The 22265-nt window shown below is 43.4% G+C and overlaps 1 protein-coding gene across 1 annotated transcript in view; it reads left to right on the forward strand.

Annotated features, from left to right (window-relative positions):
- Positions 1 to 12093: 12093 nt before the first annotated feature.
- The window catches only part of SNX27 (sorting nexin 27), an 83593-nt gene continuing 73421 nt past the window's right edge, over positions 12094 to 22265 (forward strand). Inside the window, exon 1 of the mRNA XM_082614377.1 lies at positions 12094 to 12569. Coding sequence (XP_082470503.1) covers positions 12253 to 12569 — 317 coding nt within the window. The 5' untranslated portion in view covers positions 12094 to 12252. The remainder of the gene's footprint in view (positions 12570 to 22265) is intronic.

Consider the following 22265-nt stretch of genomic DNA (forward strand, 5'->3'; position numbering starts at 1 on the left):
CTGAGTGCTTACTGCCATTTAATTCCCATTTTACAGTTGAGGAAATTGAGACACAGAGAAAGGATGCACAGGTAGGAAGTGTGGAACCAGGAGTCGGTCATAGAAAATCTTGTCCCAGAGTCATTGTGAAATGGGAGGGAAGGGGGCAGGGCACAGACTTTGAAAGAACAAAATAGGGCTTCCCTGGTGGCGCAGTGGTTGAGAGTCCGCCTGCTGATGCAGGGGACACGGGTTCGTGCCCCGGTCCGGGAAGATCCCACATGGCGCAGAGCGGCTGGGCCCGTGAGCCATGGCCGCTGACGCTGCGCGTCCGGAGCCTGTGCTCCGCAACGGGAGAGGCCACAACAGTGAGAGGCCACAACAGTGAGAGGCCCGCGTACCGCAAAAAAAAAAAAAAAAAAAAAAAAAGAAAGAACAAAATAGCCCGAGGACATGACATAAATTGACTTGAACCAAATGGGCCCAAGATGGCACACAAGTTGACTTCCACTAGACCTTGAGCCTCAGTATATGCTCACTGTAACACATCAGCAAGCTAAATTACACACCCATAGGCACCATGACAGTTCCAAGGCTGACCATAAGGATCAAAAATTGGGCGGTGGGGGCTTCCCTGGTGGCACAGTGGTTGAGAGTCCGCCTGCCGATGCAGGGGACACGGGTTCGTGCCCCGGTCCGGGAAGATCCCACATGCCGCGGAGGGGCTGGGCCCATGAGCCATGGCCCCTGAGCCTGCACATCCGGAGCCTGTGCTCCGCAACGAGAGAGGCCACAACAGTGAGAGACCCGCGTACCACAAAAAAAAAAAAAAAAAAAAAAAGGGCGGTGGCCCAATTCCTGGAAATCCCCACCCCTTCCTGAAATAGCTGCAATACTCCTCCCATTCATTAGCCTATGAAATTACCCATCCTGATAAAAACTCACAAACCCATACCCTGGTGCCTTTCTCACCTTCTGAGGTGGCCCACACTCTGTCCGTGGAGTGTGTTTCTCTCTAAATAAGTCCACTTCTTACCTATCACTTTGTCTCTCACTGAATTCTTTCTGCGATGAGACATCAAGAACCTGAGCTTCATTAAGTCCTGTGATCTCAGTTGGAAGACTGTGGGTTTTGGCCGCGTTCAAGCCCCAGCCACATGGGTTTGAGTCCCAGTCAGGGTTTTGGCCGGGTTCGAGTCCCAGCACGTGGGTTCAAGTTCCAATCTGAGGTGCATGGTTTCACTTGTGCTTAATGGTGTGTTCTATAACTTCACAGGTGTGGCGATCATCAATATAAAACCATATCTAAATATCATATGTAATGTGTCTGGCAGTGTCAGCAGACACTGAATATGCTAATTATTGTTAATAAATCTTTTTGAGCATCTAATATGTCAGTGGTATAGGGTTGGGCTTTGGGGATATTAAGAGGAAAAGACTCTGCCCTCAAGTTATTCCGAGTCTTAATAACACCACCAGATATTTGTGTGCCAAGAGGCAAACAGACAATCACAAACTATCAGTGCTAAAGCAAACTTTAGAAAACATCCAACCCAACTCCCTCATTTTCCAGAGGAGAAAACTGAGGCCCAAAAGTGGGAGTGTGGTATGAGTAACTAAAGGTTGAAGCTTGGACAAAAATCCTGATCTCCTACAATGGAGTGGTGTGTCCTTGGCATAAGAAAGTGTTCAAAAAAGACAGAGAGATGGTCCTTATCCAAGACCTGTGTGCAATTACAAAGCGGCTTTCCTTGGGAAGCAGAAAATGGGAGAAGTGGTCACTGACGGATGGAGAGAAGCCCACCAGATCCTCCTGGCTCAGCTGGCTCAGCTGGTCTGCAACTTTTTAGCATTCTCTGTTTTCCTAAATTTCAACTGGCAATTTCCTTTTGCCTTCCTGTCTTCTCATGAAGGTGGGTGTTCCATTCCTGCTCACTTCTCTAACCAGGGTGTGTCCTTAGCTAAATGACCATATCTCTCTTATCCTCAGGCTCCTTCTCCACCAAAAAACAATCACCACCACCAAAAAAAGGGGGTTCGGCCAAGGTTCCTTCCAGTTCTAAAATCACATGGGTCCTGGGACTTGCCTGGCAGTCCAGTGGTTAAGACTCTGTACTTCCAATGCAGGGGGTGTGGGTTTGATCCTTGGTTGGGGAACTAAGATCCCACATGCCGACGCTGGGGAGTGGAGGGGGGCACAGCAATGTTTCAGAGCACATTTCGTAAGCCAGTGAACCTGGAAACAAGAGGAGTTTCTTTGTTTGCCAAGCGGAGGTCTTGCCACAAGAGGGCAGCAGGGCCTTGAGCACCTGGGCAGGTGCCTACCGTGGGCCCCACAGGAAGACAAGCAGGCTCTCTTCTCTGACCGTGCCTAGGCCCCCGGAGTTTTCCTGTTGTAAATCCCAAACTCACTTATTTAGCGAAGGGCAGCCAGACAGATTGGAGTGAGACAAGGGAGCAGTTTTGCAAATTAAGTCTAGCACCAGAAAGATGAAAGACCAGCCCTAAAAAGAAATTGGATTCTAGAAAAGTAAATACTTTATGAAAAATTGAGAACGTATCCCTGTCCTAGTTTAAGTTGCCTACGGCTCACATTGTCAGAGGCAGAGCTTTGAGAAGAGCTGGGAGTATTTTACAGACCAGTAAACATTTTAGCAGGCTGAAAGGTTTAAAGCTCATTTGGAAGGCTTGTGTGTTAGACCAGCATTTCTTAGAGTTCCTTGAGAAATTTCAGTTCATTTTGCTCATGTTTAATAAGCTCTTAAGAAAGAATTCGTTCTGGAAGTTTCCAGAAAGCTCAGCCAAACCAACACTAAATTAATTAATTAATTAATTAAGGATAGGATGAAAATTATCATGTGTTTACTGAATGAAGAGCACCGGCCTTGACACCTGAAGGGTCTGAAAGGATGGAGAGGAAGCTCAGTGAGGGTGCAAAGGAGGGCTGGGTGCTGCCTTGGCTTATTCTCTTCAGAGTTCCACTCAGCAATAATCACATTTCAGATCATCACAACAGCCCAAAGATTCCACATAGCCTGCCCAAGGGCCTTTCAAATATATAAAAGAACTTTGTTCCTTGAGAAGACAGTTCCCATTAGATTATAATCTTGCAAAATACCTAGAACACCCACAGAACAGGATATATAAGGATATGAGCTTTATATAGGAAGATAACATTGCTTATTCACCAGCAATAGAGCTAGAGCTTTGTTTTTGTCCCCCTCTCCCAGGGCCAAGGAGGGGTCATGGTTGGGATTAAGCTGCCCACTGCCTTACTCAACCAGCCTTATTTCTGAGCCTCTGCTACCTTGCCAGTTGTTCCCAAAACAGAAGGACTTGTCTTTCCTCACCTCTCTGCCTTTGCATATGCTATTTCCTCTGCCTGGAAATCTTTTCCCTTCCTTATCTTTCCAGCAAGCTTGTACTCATTCTTCCAAACCCCACTCAATGATACTGGTGAAATCTTCCATGACTCCCCAGAGAATCCCCAGACAGCTAATTATCCTTCATCTGTGCTCCCAGAGCAGCTGGTATAAAACTTATCACATTGTACGGTAATTGTTTGTTTTCATGTCTGCTTCTCCCCTCAGACCTGAGAATTCCTAAAGGGCAGGGGCTGATGATTTATCCCTGTATCCTCAGTCCTATATTGCCTGGCACACTGTGCATACTCAGTCAATGCTGGCTGAACGGAAATGGATTCTCTTTCCTGTAACCAGCAGGGTGTTTTGCAAGGTGACTGACCAGGATCACTGAACAAAAGACAGTCATTCCTGAAGGGAGCCCTGGGGCACTTGCCTAGTATCAGGAGCTAAATACATATAACTGATTGCTAACATTCAATTGCATTGGAGGGCACACATCACTCAAAACTTGATGGAGGCCATTTGTCTAGAATCCATTTTATTTACAGCAGAAGATTACGTGTAAGGAGACACCTTCTGATAGTGTGACTAAGCTCTGGGACATGAATTTAAGGGAGCAGTGAGTGTTCCATGTTGAAGGTCTTTATAATCTATGATATGTTTTGGAAAAGACTGTCCAGAGTGAGTAGGTTAAATATAAGTAGATGATGGGAATTCCCTGGCGGTCCAGTGCTTAGGACCCTGTGCTTCCACTGCAGGGGGCATGGGTTCGATCCCTGGTCGGGGGAACTAAGATCCCACATGCCGCATGGCACAGCCAAAAACAAAAAAACACAAAACAACAACAACAAAAAATATGAATAGAAGACCTCTGTTTTCAAGTTTATGTAATAGAATGGCTCAGCTCTGGGCTCTGGACCTGGGGGCAGGGGCTTTGGTAGCTGCAGCGGGAATGACCTGGTCCTCTGTGAATGGGTGTTTGGGTTGGATACATAGCTGCCATTTCTCTACACAGCAGCTTTGCCTCATTTGCAGACATCTGAGGGATCAGTAAATATTAGTACATATGTGTTGTCAGTAAATAGAGTTTGCGAGAGCTGCCAACACCCCCCGATGCTTTGTGCTTGTGCTTCTCTCTGGCTCCAAGTCTTCCTCTCTGCCTTCTTGTCCCAAAGCCTCTGGGCGTGGATGTGGGGAGAGACAGCTGTATTGAAAAAGGACCAGAAGACAAAGGAAGGAAGGGGAAGGTAACTTTCAAGGGGAAAGTAAATGCATATCGTAGTTGATTCCATTCTGGGCAGGGGATTCCCTTGCAGGGCAATTTTCTGAGACGGAATTTCTTGATCTGTGCCTCGGTCAAAATAACAATGAATATGAGGAAAGAGGAGAGAATGGCACATGATCTGGACAGAAGTGATAGCTGAGGCTGGGAAATGATTACCACCCACAAATCAAAATAGGTAAAAGTTCAACATTATGGTTATTAGAACCATGAATTTATATTGTACATTTTTCAAGTTTAGCACAATTTCTTTGCTCTATGTCTTAAATAACCTTACTATTTTATTAATTTTTTGTGTGTGATAGAATATACACAACATAGAACTTACCATTTTAACCCTTGTTAAGTGCACCTTTCCGTGGCATTAAGTACATTCACATTGTTGTGCAACCGCACCACCATCCGCCTCCAGAACTTTTTCACCTTCCCCAACTGAAACTCTATACCTGTTAAACACTAACTCCTCAGTTCCTCCCCCATTAAGCCCCTGGAAACTACCATTCTTTCTGTCTGCATGAATTTGACTATTCTAGGAACCTCACTGTTTTGTAATTAAACTCTTTTCATGAGAGTGTCCTGCAAAATCTTATTTCTAAAAGTATCTCTACATATAGATGAAGTAAGTATCATCATGTCTAGTTTGTAGTTGGAGAAACCAAGCTGAAGAGAAGTTCAGTGCATCAGATACAAGTGGCTGCTTCTCCAAATCTATTCTGCCCTGTTCCCATTCCCTCACCCTTCTTTCTTTCGGCAAGTCCCAAATTTTGTTGGTATTCACAGGCAAGCTATGCACACAGGGAAGGGGCTACTCTTAGCCCCAGGAGTATGTCTCGATGCATTTGAGTCCATCACAGTAATTTCAGTTCCTTTGCCAATGATGGTATAGGGGATTAGTAGGTGATACACTTGGCCTATGAGACATGAGAGAAAGCTGATGCGAGGATTCTAAAAAGGGTTTCTTTGCTTTGACAAATACACACTTCCTATTTTCCGCCTCTCAGTATGGTGGCCACATGTGTGAGTGATGCCTGGAGCTCAGCAGCCATTTTGTCACCATGAGAAGAGTTAGCCACATCACCCAGATAACACACTGAAGATGGCAGAGGGGAAGATGGAAAGAATCTGGGTCCTTTATCATGTGAATGAGCTTCTGAATTAACCAACTCTGGAACTCCCCACTTTTAGTCTTGCTATTTATGTGAGATCATAAATTTCCTTATTATTTAAACCATTTTTGTATTTTCTGTACTTGCAGCCAAAAGCATACTATTGATAAATGACTTGTTAAGGATTAAAGCTAAACAGGAACCAATGCAGAGAACCCAAGTCTCACATGCTTTTCCACTGGATGATGCGATTGACTCAGCATTGGTCTTTTTGTTATGAGCTAGCCCAACCTATTGTATTATTTCTGAACTGTTGGCTCTGGGAAGCAATTTCTAGGAAAAGGGACCCCTGGAAAATTTAGTTTGATTTTGAGAAAAGAAAGGGGAGGGGAGACGTTGGAGAAAATGAAGAGAGACACAAATAACAGAGCGACAACTGCCTAGGGAGTTGCAACTGGAAGGATGGTAAAAAATGATATTTGGGAATAGCCTTGTGAAACATGCCAGTCAGGTGTGGTGAGACGGAATGGGGGAAAAAAGCCAGCCAGTATAGCTATAAGAGCCAGGGAGCTTTTCTCTCCGATGGGAAACCCAGCAAATCTCAGAGAGTTGTTGTGTGACAAAGTAGAAGGCAAGGGCATCATATGAAGATGACCAGGTAAAGGGCTTTGAAATACTGCAACTACAGAATACTGATAGGAAACTAACATAATTATAATTACACACAAAGCTGACATCAACGCTTACTTACGTTAAACCTGTGGCAGATCGTACTAGCTATTCTTCAGAGCCTACACAGCAAACTTTCTTTTAGACATGTGAGCTGGGCATGTGATCCTGGTTTGGACAATCACAGTTCTTCATTCTCTAGGCAACTTCAATCAGTCCAGGTGGTAGGCACATGACTCAAGGAATGGCTGAAGTCTTTCCCTAGGAAATTAGATACAGACACTGCGAAAAACAAGGTGTTTTTCGCTAATAGACAAAGAGAAACAGAGATGAGCAAAAATGAAAGGCAGAAGAAAAAGAGGGAGATGACCTCGAGTTCTCTGTGTCAGACCTTAAGACCTAGGTTCCTATAGCATTTGCTTTAAATCTATGAGCTATCTCAGTGTGGCAGATTATGTTTTCCAGAAATGACCACCATGATATATCCTATCCCATATACTCTAATTACACTGCAACATCGATACTCCTTCCATGGAGTGGTGGTGTCTATATCCCCTCCCCTTGCACCTGGACAGACCTTTATGACAACTTGGACCAAAAAAGTATGGTGGAAGTGCTGCTATGTGACTTCTGACACTGAGTCATAAAAATGCCATACACTATTGCTTTATTCTCTTGGGACATCTGATTTTGGAAACCAGGCACCATGCTTGAAGAAGCCAATAGCCACATGAAGAGACCATGTATAGGAGTCATGCCAACAGCCCTAGATGAGGTCCCAGCAGACAGCCAACCTCAACCACCAGAAATGAGACATTTCCAGATAAACCCAGCCATCATCACCTCTAGCCTTTGTCTTCCCAACTGAGGCTCCAGGCATCAAGCAGGGGCAGAGACAAGTCATCCCTATGTATCCTATCTGAATTCCTGACCCACAGAGTCCAATAGAATAATAAATTGATGGTTTTAAACCACTAAGCTTTGGGATGGTTTGTTACACAGCTACACTTAAGGAAATACCCGGTGTCCTCCTTAGCTGTGTGAACCAATAAATTCTCTTTTTTGTTTAAGCTAATTTGAATTGAGTTTGTCACTTGCAACTAAAGGAATCTTGACTCATAAACCCTCTAGTCTCTAGGTCTTATCCACTCTAGCAAATCAGTTAATTCAGTTTACCAAAAAAGTGATTTTTCATGTGGTCTTCACAGAAAAAAGTACAGAAAGGTAGGGAAAATGAAAGAAGAGTCAGAATTACTGCGAAGGCCTAAAAAAGGGGCCCTCTTTTTGTTTTCTTCAACTGATGACTCCCTGGGAAATGGCATGCCTTATTTCCTCATTCATGCCATTTAATTTTTCTGCTTAGGGGTGGGTGCTGGCCACTGATCTGCTGAGTGACTTTTTTTGTGTGTGTGTGTGGTATGCGGGCCTCTCACTGTTGTGGCCTCTCCCGTTGCGGAGCACAGGCTCTGGACGCGCAGGCTCAGCGGCCATGGCTCATGGGCCCAGCCACTCCGCGACATGTGGGATCTTCCCGGACTGGGGCACGAACCCGCGTCCCCTGCGTCGGCAAGTGGACTCTCAACCACTGCGCCACCAGGGAAGCCCTGCTGAGTGACTTTTGAAAATCATTGTACTTTGCTGGATCTACTTCCTTTTTCAAAGAGTGATAGTGGAGGGAGCTATTCCTTTACCAGCAAAATGAGGGAATAGGGCTAGATGTGATATTAATTAGTATTTTTTATTGGATTATAATTGTTTTACAATGTTGTGTTAATTTCTGCTGTACAACAAAGTGAATCAGCTATGTGTATACATATATCCTCTCCCTCCTGAGCCTCCCTCCCTATTAGTACTCTTAATAATAGCTCTGTGCTAAGTATTAATATTATGTTAGGTGTTTCCCACATATTCTCATTTGGTCCCCACCATGTCCCTATGCAACAGGTATTATTAGCCACTTTATGGTCCTTTCCTGGACTAACATTCTATCAACCTTTGTTGAGCTCCTTCTCTTGTGCCTCTCACTCTGATACACTCTGAGGGTATGACAAGTCACATGTAACAAGTTCCTTGTTTTCAAGAAGCTTATGTTCAGATTGGAAAGGTAAAGCTAAACTAAGTATTGAATTGATCTAAACTGAGTAGCACTGACGATAGATGCAATAGGAGTTATATTATCTATTGTCCTGTAACAGATTACTACAAATTTAGCAGCTTAAAACAATACACATTTATTACTTCACAACTTTTGTGGTCCAGGAGTTAGGGTTCAGCTTAGCTGGGTCCTCTGCAGGGTCTCATAAGCCTGCAATCAAGGCACTGGCTGGGCTATGTTCCCTAGTGGAGCCAAGAATCCTCCTCCAAGCTCACGAGGTTGTTGGCAGAATTTCTTGCAGGCTTAGGACCGAGGGCCCTATTTTCTTGCTGTCCACTCGGAGCAACTGTCAGTTCCTAGAAGCTCCTGCAGTTCCCTGTCATGGGCCTTCTCCACCAGTGGTTCACAACATGGTAGCATTCTTCTTTAGGGCCAGCAAGAGACTCTCACCCTAGTCAGCTAAGAAGGAATGTTATATAATGTACCTGTAACCATGGGAGTGACACATCATCATCTTCACTATATTCTATCGCCTAGAAGCAAGTCACGGGTCCTGCCCACACTCAAGGGGAGGGTATTACACAAGCGTGTGACTCACTGAAGGGGAGATGGGGTCACTGGAAGGTGTATTTGTTGCAGGGATTTAAAAAAGAGAGAGGGGACTTCCCTGGTGGTGCAGTAGTTAAGAATCCGCCTGACAATGCAGGGGACACGGGTTTGATCACTGGTCTGGGAAGATCCCACATGCCGTGGAGCAACTAAGCCCGTGCACCACAACTGCTGAGCCTGAGCTCTAGAGCCTGCGAGCCACAACTACTGAGCCTGCGTGCCACAACTACTGAAGCCTGTGCACCTAGAGCCTCTGCTCTGCAACAAGAGAAGCCACCGCAATAAGAAGGCCGCACACCACAACGAAGAGTATTTCCCACCCGCCGCAACTACAGAAAGCCCGTGCGCAGCAAGGAAGACTCAAGGCAACCAAAAAAAAAAGTGCTTAGAGTAGTGTTTGGCACATAGTTACGTTGAGAGAGACAGTCCTTCATGGGTCTTTCATGTTTCTACCCATCTTCCTGGGTATGACAAGAATGCAAAGCCCTGACCGCTTTTTTTTTTTTTTTTTTCCGGTACGCGGGCCTCTCACTGTTGTGGCCTCTCCTGTTGCGGAGCACAGGCTCCGGATGCGCAGGCTCAGCGGCTATGGCTCACAGGCCCAGCCACTCCGCGGCATGTGGGATCTTCCCGAACCGGGGCACGAACCCGTGTCCCCTGCATCTGCAGGCGGACTCTCAACCACTGCGCCACCAGGGAAGCCCCCTGACCGCTTTTTACCAGGGTCATTTCTCAGGGTTCTGTTTACAGTTAGCAGCTGTGAGTATTGAAGTAAACTCTCCCTCCAGGACAAAGAACAGGTTTGCTTACTGCTTACTACAAAACAGCAGGTTCCCCAGCTGTGGTGTAAGCCCACCAAGTGCACAGCATTCATCTGAGCCCTTCATGTCATCCCTGTGGCACTTGGGGGGCCAACAGGAATTGATACAAAGGGGCTGATGCTCAAGTTGCTCCCTATGTCACGAGTAAAAGTCCTTTGTCTCTGACCCAGGAATTCTGTGTCTTTTATCAGCATCCATGAAACAGTAACAGACTAATTCATTAGCCTGCCAGTAGAGTAAAATCAAATACCAGACTTGAGCAGTTAAGTGCTTAAGTAAGCTATTTTTTTAAATAAATTTATTTATTTTATTTATTTATTTTTGGCTGCGTTGGGTCTTCATTGTGGCATGTGGGCTTTTCGTTGTGGTGGTTTCTCTTGTTACGGAGTACGGGATCTAGGCGCTCAGGCTTCAGTAGTTGTGGCGCACAGGCTCTAGAGTGTAGGCTCAGTAGTTGTGGCGCACGGGCTTAGTTGCTCTGTGGCATGTGGGATCTTCCTGGACCAGGGCACGAACCTGTGTCCCCTGCATTGGCAGGCGGATTCTTAACCACTGCGCCACCAGGGAAGTCCCAAGTAAGCTATTTTTCATTATTTTTGCTCTTGCTCTTCTTACTTGCCTTTGCCAGGCATTCTGCACAATATCTGCAAGTTTGTGTTTGGGTAGGTAGCCAAAAAACATCAATTGCTGCCATATGCAAAGAACTCTACTGTGTTGTTGGGGGAAACAAAATGAATTTGAAATAATGGTAACTTCAAAATCACTGCTCAATACTGTATGTTATCATTTATACGTGGAGTCTAAGAAATAAATCAAAGTAGTGAATATAACAAAGAAGAAACAGACTCTCAGTTACAGAAAACAAACTAGTTGTTACCAGTGGGGAGAGGGAAGGGGGGAGGAGCGTGATAGGGGTAGGGGATTAAGAGGTACAAACTACTGTGTATAAAATAAATAAGCTACAAGGATATATTGTGCAGCACAGGGAATATAGTCAATATTTTATAATAACTATAAATGGAGTATAATGTTTAAAAATTGTGAATCACGGGCTTCCCTGGTGGTGCAGTGGTTGAGAGTCCGCCTGCTGATGCAGGGGACACGGGTTCGTGCCCCAGTCCGGGAAGATCCCACATGCCGTGGAGCGGCTAGGCCCGTGAGCCATGGACGCTGAGCCTGTGCGTCCGGAGCCTGTGCTCTGCAACGGAGAGGCCACAACAGGGAGAGGCCCGCGTACCGCAAAAAAAAAAAAATTAATAAAAAAATAAAAAATTGTAAATCACTACGTTGTATACCTGAAACTTACATAATATCTATACCTATACTTCAATAAGAAAAAAAATATGGATATTTTAAAACTTAAAAAACAAAATCATTGCTCAATTGAAATTATTACTTGGCCACTCTAATATCCAGGTCTAAATCACTGAGACCATATAGTTTCCTCTACATATGCTTTTTTACATAGATGGGGCAAGTTTTTATGTAGTTGCAATATATGAAAAGAAAGTTGCGCAAAAATAACTGGGCCTTAGTTCCTGTTACTTAACAGCTGGATGACTTTGGTTCAGTTTCCTAAAACGTGAAATAGAGAAGCGAATTCATGACCCAGTTGTCTCACACAATTGTTGGGGTCATTCAGTAAAATAACGTATATAGGGACTTCCCTGGTGGTCCAGTGGTTAAGACTCCCGCTTCCACTGAGTGGGTGGGGGTGGGGCGCCGATTCCATCCCTGGTCAGGGAACTAAGATTCCGCCTGCGAGCCCGCGGGGACTGAAAAAAAAAAAGGATGTAGACACATAAGGTACTGAGCAAACGAGCAAAATAATTTAAGACTATGTTGAATCACAAACATCAAGTTGTCCTAATATTATTGTTTTCTAAAGGTTATGAAATGAAAGAAAAATAAAATATGCTCCACGTCAGTAGATGAATCTGTCACCTCCACTCCAGGCTGGGTTACCTGCTCACCATCCAAAAGGACACCCCTAAGACGAGCTTGAAAGGTGAACTACAACCCCCAGCAGGCTTTGCGCCCAAATTGCGTCATATAACCTCAGCTCCGGCCCGGGCCCAGCCCTCTCCCCGCCCCCACCATTCAGAAACTACAACTCCCAGGAGGCTTCACGGCGTCTAAACCGTCCTCTTTCCCCCCGCCCCCTGTCTCCCCTTTACCCGCGCCGGCAGCTCCGTGGCCGACTCGGGTCCCGCCGTCGGCGGAGCGGGCGCGCGCGCCGGGGGTCGCGCGGCTGCTGAGAAGGCCGAGCACGCGCGGAGGGAGTGGAGGCGTAGGGTGGTGGGAGTACGGCTTGCTCGCTCGCAAGATGGCGGATGAGGACGGGGAAGGGATTCACCCCTCAGCCCCTCATAGGAACGGAGGTGGCGGCGGCGGCGGCGGTGGGGGGTCTGGGCTCCACTGCGCCGGGAACGGCGGCGGGGGAGGCGGCGGCCCGCGGGTCGTGCGCATTGTCAAGTCCGAGTCCGGCTACGGCTTCAACGTGCGGGGCCAAGTGAGCGAGGGCGGGCAACTGCGGAGCATCAACGGGGAGCTGTACGCGCCGCTGCAGCATGTGAGCGCCGTGCTGCCCGGGGGGGCGGCCGACCGGGCCGGGGTGCGCAAGGGGGACCGCATTCTGGAGGTGTGAGTATCGGGGCTGCCCGCCGCCCCACCCCTTCCCCTCTGTCTGTCCCTGCATTTCCCCTCTACCCCTGTCACCCTCAGGCCGCACCTCCCCTCAACCCCCGAACCGGCCCCCCGCCCCTCCATGGAGGTTGGCCCTTCTACCTCCCCACACCCTGGGTTTCTGGGACCCCCGTACCCTCCCTGTAATCTCCAGTGTCCCAGCGCCCCTACTGCTTTTACCCCTGCCCCCATTGCTTTGGCTTTTCTGCCCCCTTGCCTTCCCCTTTGGCATGCTGCTTTCTGCTCCTCGGTGCCCCTTGCTTTCCTCTTGTTGAACCTCTTTCTGCTTCTGACTGACAGCATCTCCTTTTCTGACCCAGCCACTGTGTGTCCGCCCCAAGTTCTCATCTTGAGCATCATAGTTTCTTGTTCTCCACCACTCCTTTTAGCCCCCGTGGACCGTCCCTTCTGCCCTCTAAACCAAATAGGCAGGACCTTTGGTCGGCTCCTACTTTTCTTCCGGAAACATCATCCCTCCACGCTGCACTTCTTTTTCTTTCCTTAGTTACCCTCTCCTTATGGTTAAGCACTCCCTATATTTTTCTGTCCTACCGTGTATCCCTTTCCTCCCCTCTTTTTTTGTATTCATATTCTGAGAATACCTTCTTTTCTGACCCTTGCTTTTTTTTTTTTTTTTTTTTTTTGATGGTGGTGTCGTCTTTGACACGATAGTTTCTCTTCACAGTAGTCCCCTTATCACACCAGGATTTTGAATCTAGTGTCTCCATCACCACATCCCTCTGAGAGCATCCCTGTCCTGGCCCCTGTCTTCACTCCTGCACCATACTCATATTTCTTTTTAGTCGGGTTTATGGTAGAGCTCTCCTTAGCTCCTACTTCCCCCAAACTACAGCCCCTTTTGGGTCTTTGACCTCCCCACTTTTTCAGGGCATGCCGTTTTCATTCTCTCTTCTAGTCTGTTCTCTTGTGATATCATGCTTGACTTGATCCTATTCTTTCTCTCTGAGGTTGTTTTCCCTTCTTTCTCTTTTTAGGCTCCTTCATGTTGAAACCCATCCTCTTTCCTTGCTGCAGTTCCTCCCGCTTCATATTCCTTCATTCTTACTTCCTCACCGAATACCTTAAAACTCTGGCAGGATGCTGCCCTGTCTTGCAGTTTCTTTGCAGACCTCCTCCTACTCCTTTAATCCAGGTGTTACATTTGTGTTTTTATACTTTGTATTAAGATTTGTATAGTGATTGCCGATTGACTGGTAGGTGGTGTGTGCTCTCATTGTCTCCATTCTCCTCAGCAGTCTTCAATCCTGTATCTCTCTCCTGCTTACTGACTCTATCTTATATATTCTTTTTTCACACTTTTGCCCTCTCTTTCAGTGCTAGGATTTGCCCTCATGAATCTTTCTCTCTCTTTTTGGCCGCTCTGCGCGGCTTGAGGGATCTTAGTTCCTCCACCAGGGATTAAACCCAGGCCCACCGCAGTGAAAGTGCAGAGTCCTAACCACTGGACCGCCAGGGAATTCCCTCTCTCATTATTATAAATGTTATTTTAACCATAATTTCCATAACCTTCAGTCTTTCCTCTAGTAGAGCAGTAGGTTTATACAGTAGGTTTGATCAAGGTTTCAAGGGGATAAGTAGTTTGAAGGACCTATAGAGTAGTCTGTCCCTTCTTATTCAGCTTATGCCTCTTACCCTTATCCTTGCCATTCTTACTGTATGGTATCCATTCATTCTGTTTCCTCTTACCCTCCACCTCAAGAAAGAGGAGTTCACCAAAGTAAGTGTTTCAAGCTATTATACCTTTCCTCTGTCCTTCCTGTAAATAGATGCGTTCTTTTTTCTGTTAATGTCCTATGACTTTTCTGGTACTCTGGCAATATATTCTTAATTTTTTGGGTGTCAGGGCATTCAGATACCGAATGCAGTAGTGACCTTTTGCTTTGTACCTGGGCACCTAATTCTTTTCTTTCTAGATAATTCAAAATCTGTGGCTGATGTTTCCTTCTGATAGAAGCTCTTGGAATTGTCCTTTTCCTTTCCCTTTGGAAGTTAACTTTGTATCCAGCTGTTTATTTTTAAATTTACAACTGAAGTATTTATTTAAAATTATAAATGTATCATAAAGTTCTAAATCATGTACTCTACTGGAGTAGAGTGCTGTGGTTTTTGCAGCAGAGTCCAGATATAAACTAGGTCCTGTAAAGGAGACCTCAGATGATTCCCTAGATAGATAGAAGGACTTGCCACAGGCCCAGGTTCCAATCTAGGCCTATTTCTTCTTCTAGAGAAAAGACATTACATTTTAGTGGTGATGAGTAGACAACTTTCTCTCTTTTAGTGGGCGGGCAAAAAGAGCACTCTTTGCCTAGAGAACCTTTTTCTGGAATGTTGTGATGATTGGACATCTCCCTGGCATTGGATTCTCACCTTCCAACTGTATTTTGATTTCCAAATTCTTTGAAGTTTCTCTGCTACTATAGTGAAAATAGTGATAGTTGTAACACAGAGCCAAGATAGGTGGTAAATGGTTTGGGTTCTCAACTATACAGTTTCTTTCTCTTTCCTTCCCTTCTTCCAAAGTCTACATCTTCTCCTTAGGTTTTCAAGTGAGAGGAGGAAAACAGAGACCAAACAGACATTGTTCTTGAGGGATATCTGTATCTGCTCCTTGTTTTGATCTTGGTTAAGTTGATGCTAATTTTCGTAAAGCATTCTTTAGGCAACACTTTTTTCTGTCTCTCACCCAGGTTCCTTAAATTAACCTCTCTGTTGTCCCAGGTAAGCTTTGCATGTTGATGAAGTGCCAAGTAGGGTCAGAGTAGGCATAGGTAGATTATTATTGTGTAGATGTAGTTTGTATCCAGTTGTAGGTGGATGTCTGGACCTCCTTAAACAGATAATTGTTGATTAAGACTTTTCCCTATTTTAGACACTTTCCTCCAATATGCAAATTATTTTATTCCAATTTTCGTATATTGCAGTAGTTTGGACAACTGATAGAGGTTTGAAAGAACAGATGAGATTTACGAGAATAGAAGCTTGGACAAAAAAGAGCATTATTTCTGTGCATTTCTTTAAAGGCTGCTTACCAAGGCCTTGTCCTAACTGAATCTTGGAGAAGTCATTAAATTAAATTCAATATGGTTTGGTTTGTCCTTTCTCCCTTCAAAACTGACTAGATTCTCACTGGTTAGGGAAAGAGTCATGTTGCAGGGCTTGGTACTGGAGTATGAACAAGCCTTCTGGGCTCTGAATTTTACTGCAGATGGAAAGTTTTCTTGAATGGCAATGTTAGTCTCCACCTTGTAATTTTTCCAGTGTAACATATATTGAGTGTCTTCCCTTTGATGTGTATACACTTGGAGACTAGTGAGTGAAGGATGCTTTCAACAAATAGAACCAAAATAAATATGTCTTTGCACTAATCATATAGCATGTGAAGTAATATTAGACTTCAGGTGATTTTCTTAAGGTTAAGATAGTTTCAAGGGCTCTTGATTGATTTCTTGAGAGATGCCCTTAGGAGGGTTTAAGTGTGCAGTGGATATGGATATTGTACTGTCTGTTTTTGAGAGATTAGGTTTGTCTGTTGGCTAGTTTGTTTTGTCTCTTTGGTGTTTGGATAATATGGTCTTCAGTAAGCATGGACCCTAAGGTTGGCTTGTAAGCGTTCAATATCATGATATATTTATGCTAGGCAGAGAGTATATGCCTTACTTCTTTTTAAAAAAAATTTAATTTTATTTTTGGCTGCGTTGGGTCTTCGTTGCCATGCGTGGGCTTTCTCTAGTTGCGGCGAATGGGGGCTACTCTACGTTGTGGTGCGCGGGCTTCTCATTGCGGTGGCTTCTCTTGTTGCGGAGCACGAGCTCTAGGTGAGTGGGCTTCAGTAGTTGTGGCTCGCGGGCTCTAGAACACAGGCTCAGTAGTTGTGGCTCACGGGCTTAGTTGCTCCATGGCAAGTGGGATCTTCCCAGACCAGGGCTCGAACCCACGTCCCCTGCATTGGCAGGCGATTCTTAACCACTGCACCACCAGGGAAGTCTCACCTTACTTCTTGATAGCTACAAGATAATATAACTTTTCTGTATTAAAGTTAAACCATAAGAAAAAGATGTTTGTGTGTGCATATATATTTGTTTAGTGATAATTTATTTTCAAAACGTATAAATATGTCATGGGCATTCTGTTTTTGTTTTTGTTTTTTTTTAATTTTATGTGAAAATTTGAAAATTGACTAAAAAGAAGTTGGGGCCACATGAAGTACTTTTATGAGTTAAAAAAGTACCTTTTTAGGATCTGCTTTCTCAGTTGTAGCTGAATTCTATTTGGCTTAGATTTTCCAGGTAGGTTTTGTAAATGGTGTTTGAAATCATGGTTATTGATCAAAGGAAGTTTTTACGGCAGTGATTCTCAAGCTTTAGTGAGCGTGAGAATCACTGGGTGTGTTTGTCAAAAGTATGGATTCTCAGGCTCACCCTTTAAAGGTTATGATTCAGTAGGTCTTGCACGGGGCCTAGAAATCTTTATTTTTTACTCCCTGGCCAGGTGTGGGTAATGCAGCCAACATACCCACCCCATACCTGGAGTGAAACTACAAGCCTTTAATTCTCAGTTCATTTTATTGTCCTGATTAGGTAGAGAGTTATTAGCTAAGACTATATGAACAAAGTGATTTGTTAGGCTCTTGAAATCCCAGCCCTTAGGAAAATCAGTTCAGTAGATAGTGGACTAACTGTTGTATCTAATCATCCACACTTTATTGAATCTTGATAAGCTGTTGTAATAAAGGTGAGGGTTAAGAGGTAGAGCAAGTTAATAATAATAATTATTATTATATCACTTTGCAGTTTGTATAGTGTTACAGTTTGCACAGTGTTTTTACATTTGATCTTCACAAGAGCCTTGTGAGATAGGGAAAATATAAGCTCCCTGGTGGCAGGGACTATGTCTACGCTATTTCTGTAGCTAAATATCTAGCGGTACATAGAAAGTACTCTTCCATAAACGCTTGCTGAATGAATGTATGAGTATTATCCCTGTTTCATAAGAGAGGAAACTGGGAGTTGCACTAATGAATGTTAACCAGAATTAAACCCAGGTCTTTGGAAGCTAAATCCAGTGTATTTTCCATTTCTTTGTTTTCTCAGCTACTCTTGACTGTTAATAGTCAACTGTTCTTGACTGAGGTCACTTAAAATTCTTAAAGTCATATCCCCATGAAGTTGGATAGCAGTTGAACTTTGGTTCTATGATTTTGAAATGTAACTGTGTTATATCTTTATTTACCCTGTCTCTCTTATTGTTAAATTGGGTAGAAGACAGGGGACCAAAATAGGCATTCTTTGCCCTTATTTGTTGCTATCTTTATTGGTTATCAGTGAAGAGAGCATGACGATCGTAATTGCAACCCCAAGAAATACTTTTAATTCCATAGGTAGTGGAGGCGGCAAAATAATAAAACTAAATTTGAAAATAGCATTATCTTCCCCACAGAAATGTCTTCTGCAATATTGCTGTGACCAGGAAAAGATTTTTTGTTAGTAACGTGAAGATTTGTTTGGGTCATATAAGTTACTGTGAAGAACAGTTCTTTTTCCAGCCACCACTTTTCCAGTTTGTTTCAGAAGAGGGTTTATTACTACACTCTAAAGGATAATTGTTTTTTTAGATAAGTCCCGTTGGGAATAATTCCTATGATCTGGTAGATAAGCAAAGAGACTCAATTGACAAGCAAACATTTACGATTTATGATCACTGCGCGGTGCTTTGGGAGCATGATCTGTGGTAAGTTCATTGTTAGATGCTGACATTGCTGGCACAAAGGATTTTGTAGTGGTTTAGGTTAGTGCCAGTTAGGGTCATTCTGTTCTTCGACTGTCAGCTATAGAGATGGTTTCTGTGCTTCACTTAGGTAGTCTAGTAAGAGCCAGTGTATGGGTGGTGCAATTCCAGGCCCACATTTGGAAAAAAGAAATTTAGGCAGTTTAAAACCATTTTTTAAAAAATTGAAACTCATAGATTTTGTATTACACCCAGTTAAAAAAAAAACCCACCTGAAACAAGTTTCACAAAACTGTGTTTACTAGTATCATGCACTCTGGTATTTTTTAGTCCGTCAGTATTTTGGTTTTTTTGTTTTGTTTTTTGAATGCTGATGGTGGCCCACTGCATTAATTTCATGACTCATTAGGTTGTAATCCACGGTTTGAAAAACAGTGATTTAGGGTGTCAATTTTATGATGTTGGCTGATATCACCTCATGTTCAGCCTGGTACCACAATTAAGCACAAACTATGTGTAAAGTACTGTTAGGCTTGTATGAGTCACAGAGTCCCTGCATCCCTGCCCTTGGGAAACTTACAGTGCAGTGGGGAAGGTGCATGTAAACAATTTACTGTATGTAAAGCAAAATGAAATAATGGAGATAAATGAAAAACACAGTGGAGTTTAGAGGTAGGAAGAGTGAATATGCTTGAGAAGATTGGAAGATTGGTGGGTGGATAGGTCATAGAAGGCTTTTAAACTGTGATTGAAGGACAAGTATAATTTTAGTAGGCAGAAGAGGGGGAAGGATTTTATAGGCTGAGGTAACTGTGTGACCAAAGGGAGGATCTTAGGATAACAAGGAATCTAAAGTTGCTGTTTGTTTATAGACAGCTGTGCTTCAGGTTAGATCAAATGGGGTTTTGATTGCCGTGCTAAAAAGTTTGGATGTTATTCTGTTTTTGAGGTGAGAATATCGTTGTATGTGCATTAATACCCAGAACTCCCTGAGATTTAGATTTTATTTAATTATTTACCTGAAGAGGTTGAATAACATTTCCAAGGCCAAAGAGGAAAATCACTGTTAGAAGAATTTCAGAGCATCTACTCTCTTGGGCTGTCTTGTACTATATAAAGAAGGGAACTAAAGACAACTAAGCTCCAATGCCCAGAGCTGGGAGCAGCTGGTGATGAGCTGGTTGCCTTTAACTTGTATATGTGTTTTACTCACAGCACAGTTCAGCTTCTCAAATATCTGTTTCTCTTTCTCTTATGTTTTATATGACTGTACTTACTATTGTGTTTACAGTTGGTAAGTTTGATCCTATATGCTGTAGGTCCACTTGAGCTCTGCCCTACAGATGTTCTGGTTTAGCTGTACTCTGATTTGAAGATGCCTCCTTTAATTTAAATCTTTTATTTTGGCATACAGCATGTTGCTGGGAGTTGAGTGGGACTGAAGACAGACAGGGAACTTAATATGTATAGTACTAAGATTTATACCTGCAGTCTACCTTCAAAATGAAAATTCTTACAAAGATCCTTCAAATAAGTTTGTTTATTTATTTATTTATTTGGCTGTGTTGGGTCTTCGTTGCTGCACGCGGGCTTTCTCTAGTTATGGCGAGTGGCGGGGCTGGTCTTCGTTGTGGTGCGCGGGCTTCTCATTGCAGTGGCTTCTCTTGTTTCGGAGCACGGGCTCTAGGTGCGCGGGCTTTAGTAGTTGCAGCACGCCAGCTCTGTAGTTGTGGCTCGCGGGCTCTAGAGTGCAGGCTTAGTAGTTGTGGTGCACTGGCTTAGTTGCTCTGCGGCATGTGGGATCTTTCCGGACCAGGGCTTGAACCTGCATCCCCTGCATTGACAGGTAGATTCTTAACCACTGCGCCACCAGGGAAGCCCCAGATAAGGTTAGGAATTGGTAGTGACCATACAGTGAATTTCTCCTGTCAGTAATGTGAGGGGTACTTCAGAATTAGATTTTGTGATATGGTATCAGTCAAATGCTAGGTAGTATGTGTGTAGTCTTTTTTGTTTATTATTTATTGCTCCCTGCTAACTAATAAGGTTTTCATATAGTTGAGGAAATACACCTATCTGCAAGGTATTAAAGTTGCAGAGTAAGGTACTGCATTTGAGTACTCTTATGTGTACTTCCTTTAATGAACTTCCGTTGTTATGAAAACATCTTTTAAAAAAATGGTTTTTGCTTAAGCTATCTGAAATTGCAGATTCTTGTGTCAGACCTCAGAGCGAGACTAGAACGACAGGTCTGTGTATTCTGTGGACTTGAAACACAAGTAATTAGTTTACTTCTCTTTGGAAAAGTACAGAGCAGTCTGCAGAGTCAGCTGCTTGTGTGGATTTTCTCCCAGCTGCTTTGAAGAGGCTGATTACTCTTACAGAACTATTCAGTGCGATTAACCAGGAAGCTCTCTCTCTCCCCTCCAACCCCCTGCCCCCAACAGTACTTTTATATCTGTGGGCCTATCTAGTTTTAGTTATATTTATTTAGTATGTTTTGAAAATTGGGAGATTGATTAACTTAATATTTGGAGATGTGATGACCTCTGTGAAAGTTTTGGAAACTTCTTCCACTTCTTTTGCTGATCAGTTTAATCATGGTAACGTTTGTAATTTATAAAGTGTGTAGTTTGTCTACTGAATGTACCATGCAGGTTACTTAATTCTTTTTACCCAAAATTACGATCATTTTGATTCTGGTAGGGTTAAAAGCTATTTTTTGGATCTGTTTTCTGAAGGTACGTAACTTGCATCTCTTTTCTTAGAAATGATAATGAGTTTTGTTCTCTTTACCTGGTGTTTTGAATCCAAGGAAATGTGACACTAAAGTTTCCCTTTCTGAATTGTGTGCTAGTAGATTATTTTAGATTTCCCTGGCCTACCAAATTATCCTTTATGTTGCTGATTTGGAAAAGGTCTTACTGTAACTTTCTTCTTATTCAATATGCTGAAATAGACTACAGCTTAACAAAAACTGTACTGTAGTCTGTGTTCCTCAGCTTCCAAAAGAAATTGTGCAAATTTAATTTGGGTTAAAGGATGGTATTTGATTGCTGAAGGGCCATATCACTTAAAAAGTATCTCTCTTGTTATTCATTTCTAAGGGCTTCTTACATAGACGAAGGTATTTTGAACTGTTTTTTCAGTAGTAGTGATAGATTTACACTTCTCACACTCAAATACAGTACCTCTGGAGACTAATAGAATATTTAGGAAATGGGTGTTGGGATTCAGGGTGCAGTTTGTCACCACAGAACAGACTTACCAGATCACATGAAGAATCATGTTTTTAATTGCATTATGTGGTAATTCAGAAATAGTAGTGAAATAGAACTTTAAAATATTAAGATTCCTTCTTTGGTAATTTACCTGACTTGCAAACTAAGGTTGTTGATAAAGCAAGTAGATTTTATTCTTTAATTAACTTTCACTGTACACCAAACTAAAAACATTGGGGAGTTGCGTTTAAATTGGCCATTAGGCAATGGTTCAAATTATAGCAGATCTCAAAGCCTGAGTTGGTGTTGAGAAATGCTTTAGGACTGATCATGTTTGTTTTGCTGGTGAATAACTGATTGAGGGGGCCTGAGAAATAGGGTAGATAGGAGGAGAATGAGTTAGTCAGGTTAGGGAAACCACTATGGCTATTAACAACTTTCTTACCTTTATCTAGCATTCATTATCCCGCAGTGTGAAGAAGTAACCTATTTTCACATCCAGCTTTACATTTAAATTGAACCATAGAGTTGTTATATGCTGATCAAGTTTTTAAAGACAAAAGTTGAAAAGTAAGCAAACAAAAAAATCTTATCCAAACAAGATAAATGTATACTTTTATAGCTTTAGTATTGGAAATTTCTTTAAGACTTTACTGGTAATACTTAGCCTCTGTTGTGTGAGGAAACC

Source organism: Mesoplodon mirus, assembly GCF_964341445.2.
Source record: "Mesoplodon mirus genome assembly, chromosome: 3".
Lineage (NCBI taxonomy): Eukaryota > Metazoa > Chordata > Mammalia > Artiodactyla > Ziphiidae > Mesoplodon > Mesoplodon mirus.